Source organism: Protobothrops mucrosquamatus, unplaced genomic scaffold (assembly GCF_001527695.2).
Source record: "Protobothrops mucrosquamatus isolate PMUCROS unplaced genomic scaffold, P.Mucros_1.0 scaffold5671, whole genome shotgun sequence".
Classification (NCBI taxonomy): domain Eukaryota; kingdom Metazoa; phylum Chordata; class Lepidosauria; order Squamata; family Viperidae; genus Protobothrops; species Protobothrops mucrosquamatus.
The window spans coordinates 1-3,585 of record NW_015391523.1 but is presented as its reverse complement, the minus strand read 5'-3'; the positions used below and the strand labels follow the sequence as shown (position 1 = coordinate 3,585).

Below are 3,585 nucleotides of genomic sequence, written 5' to 3'. Positions count from 1 at the left end.
CTACCACTTTTCTAGGATGGCCGCGTACCACCTGCCAGGTGCCAATGTACCACAGGTGGTACCCGTACCACTGGTTGAAAAGCCCTGGACTAGAGACGTTCTGGATTAACATTGTTAGGGAAGAAGGTCCCTGAGGATCCCAGAGTCTGTGTAGAATTTTAGGAACTGTCTTCATTCACCTATGTCACGTCCGCTTCTTCCATTTTTGTCTTTGTTTTTTTGTTTTTTTGTTCTGCAGGTATCAGGGATGTCTTCTTTGGCTTGGTTCCACCTGCTGCTAGTCCTGCCCTGTTTTGGCACCTCCAGGACTTGCTCTCCGCGGTGTCACTGCGAAGTGGAGACCTTTGGGCTGTTTGACAGCTTCAGCCTTACCAAAGTTGACTGTAGTGGGATCGGATCCCACCTAGTGCCTGTCCCCATTCCATTGGACACCACCTATTTGGACCTATCTTCCAACCATCTGGAAGCCATCAACCAGTCCATGTTAACCGGGCCTGGTTACACCACCCTTGTGGGCCTTGACTTGAGTTACAATAAAATCTCCCAGGTCATTCCCGCCACCTTCTCCAGACTCCGGTACCTCGAGTCTTTGGATCTGAGTCATAACTCTTTGGGGGCCGTCCCTGACGACTGCTTCTCTCAGTCGCCTCTGGGAGACGTGGACCTCAGCAGCAACCTTCTCTTGGAGATCAACCTGAACGTCTTTGCCTTCAAAGGTCAAGGGAAACCCATCAACGTTGACCTTTCCAACAACTTAATCAGCCGGGTGTCCAGAGAACCGGATAAAACCGTTCCTAACATTCAGAGCTTAAATCTCTCGGGGAACCAGTTAACCAGCATTCCAGATCTTCGAGGGATCCCCCTTCGTTACTTAAACCTGGATGGAAACCCGGTCTCCGTCATTGAGAAAGACGCCTTCTTGGGCCTGAAAGGGTTAACCCACTTGTCACTAAGCGGCATTCACCACCTCCTCAACATTTTGCCTTTTAGCTTCAAGGACCTAACTGCTCTTCAAGTGCTGGACTTATCCAATAACCCCAACGTTAAATCCTTGAACCCCAAGGTTTTTTACAGCCTGAGTTCTTTGCAAGAGCTCAACCTGTCAGGGACCGGGGTGGCCACCGCTTTCTCCAGACCCATGTTGAGATACTTGCCTTCCATCAAAAGCGTGGCCTTGGGCAACAACATCCGGTGTCTGAGGACCATTCGTGAAGGCCACTACCACAGAGTAGCTGGACCGAACAAGAAAGAGGTCCTAAGGTGTCACAATGGCCACGGATCCGTGGCGCCGTACGTTTTGTGACGAGAGGACATGACGGGACTCCTTTTGTTAAAAACACAGCCACCGATGTGCCTTCTGTAAAAGCATTTAATTTATATCTTTTTTGGTATATGTCAATTCTGACGTTATAATAATTGATTGGACAGAGTGTTTGTGGAGTGTGGTTTTATTTCAGCGGTCCCCCAAAAATTCCAGCTCTGTGGATCACCGGAAGCAGGGTGGCAGGGATGGTTTCACATGCCTGCCACTTGTGCAAATACAGTTTTGCACACTTGTGGCCTGTAGTTTGCACAGCCCAGTTCCTAAGATAAGATAAGATAACCTTTATTGTCATTTTTTTTACTGTGGGCGCAACAGCACACATCAAAAATGAAATTTAGTTGCCAGCTCTCAAAGTCAAACACATACATGACACACACCTAAACATACTATATACAACAAATGTATAGACCCACACCCCTACATATACATAACAAATAAATATTAAATACTGTCCATCTTGAATACATAACAGAAGGAGGAAGCTTGAGAGTTCACAAGGTTAATGCTGTATGGAATGAAACTATGGCTGAATCTGGATGTTCTGCTATGGATACCACGAAGCCCCCTCCTCCCAGAAGGTAACAAGGAAAACAGGTCGTGAAGAGAGTGTGTAGAGTCCCAGACAATCTTGCGGACCCTGCTCAAGCAACGCTTCTGTGCTATATCCTGGATGGGAGGGAGGGAACTGCCAATAATCTTTTCAGCTGTCCTCACCACTCTCTGCACCGCCTTCCTGTCTGAAGCAGGGATGCTTCCAAACCAGACTGTGATGCCGTATGACAGGATGCTCTCGATCGTCCTTCTGTGGAAAGTGGTAAGGACACTGGTCTGCAGACCAAGGTGTCATGGTTCTGATAGATGAAACCCAATAAAGAACTTCAAGGCAAGGCAAGCTCTGACACAAGGTTTGGGGGACCCTGGTTTATTTGATTTCCTAACCCTCAATTGTTCTCCTTGAAACCTGAGACCACAGCTGTGGATCTACAGCAGAGTTCTCCAATCTTTACGGATTGGCAGCCCAGAGGGGAAGGAGAGGGGAAACAGGAATGGTTTAGTGGGAGGGGCAGCTGCGAGTGCATGCGTGTATGCACGTGAGTGCACGTTGCTAGCGTGAGCGGGGCCGAGCACACCTGTGACGCTCGCACGAGTGAGGCTCCAAGCGTCTGCAACGCTCGTACGAGCGAGTTAATCCCTGAGCGCTCACACAAGTGGGGTGACGAGTGCCCACGCAAGTGGGGCTGCAAGTGCCCACGACCCTCGTGTGAGTGAGGCCCCAAGTGCCTGCAACCTTCACGCGAGTGGGGCCACAGGCACCCACAATGTTCACTTGAGTGGGGCTGTGTGCGTGCATCTGCACACACAGCAGCCAGCCACTCATGCAGCTGAGTTGCAAATAGGCTATGGACCGGTAATGGGCTGCAGCCCACAGATTGTGGACCACCGATCTACATACAATGTCCTTCAGATACAGGTAGCCCTTGACTTACAACCATTCATTCATTTTGTGACCGTTCAAAGTTGCAACGGCACTGGAAAAAGTGACTTACGACTGGTTTGGACACTTACGACCGTTGTAGCATCTCCATAGTCATGTGGTCAACATTTGGCAACTGTCAGCTTGGCAACTGACTCATATGTATGACTGTTGCAGTGTTCCGGGTTCACGGGATCCCCTTTGGCGACCTTCTGTCAAGTTTAACAACCGGGTTGCTAATTTAACATCTTACGCGTAACATCTGCGGCAAAAAAGGCTGTAAAATGGGGCAAATTTCACTTAATGACTGTCTCACGTAGCAGAATAAATTTTGGGCCCAATGGTGGTCGTACGTCGAGGACTCTCTGCACTGCCACCATTGTTATTTTACCCTCCTGGGAAACGGAAGCCCCCGCTTTCCCAAAAGAGCTTTAACCTGTCTCTCTTCTGTTTTGGTTGCGTCACGGCTAAAGCCGAGTTAAGTGCAAGGCAAACATTACGCACGTCTCTCTCAACGCTTTCCCCAAGGCTTTACAAAGCCCTGTTCATTTTCCACCCAACTGACATTTTTGGCTGAAACAATTTCATTTTCTGTCTTGCCCTCTCGGCCAATCCGTGCAACGGAAGGCACATTTCAACTGTCGCTCTCCGGATTCAGCCGGATCAGATGGAAAACTTCCCTGCCAGCCTGGATGTCAAATATTTGCAAGGCGCGTAGGGGGAAAAAAACCAACAATGAAAAGAACAGATCTTGAAAAAAGGATGATATAAGCAAAATAAACGAGTC

General features: G+C 48.8%; 1 protein-coding gene across 1 annotated transcript in view; it reads left to right on the top strand.

Annotated features, from left to right (window-relative positions):
* TSKU (tsukushi, small leucine rich proteoglycan) overlaps nt 1–1,430 on the top strand; it is a 31,580-nt gene extending 30,150 nt beyond the window's left edge. The window contains exon 2 of the mRNA XM_015829225.1: nt 239–1,430. Within this exon, the coding sequence (XP_015684711.1) occupies nt 248–1,303 (1,056 nt within the window). The 5' untranslated portion in view covers nt 239–247 and the 3' untranslated portion in view covers nt 1,304–1,430. The remainder of the gene's footprint in view (nt 1–238) is intronic.
* The last annotated feature ends 2,155 nt before the right edge of the window (nt 1,431–3,585 follow it).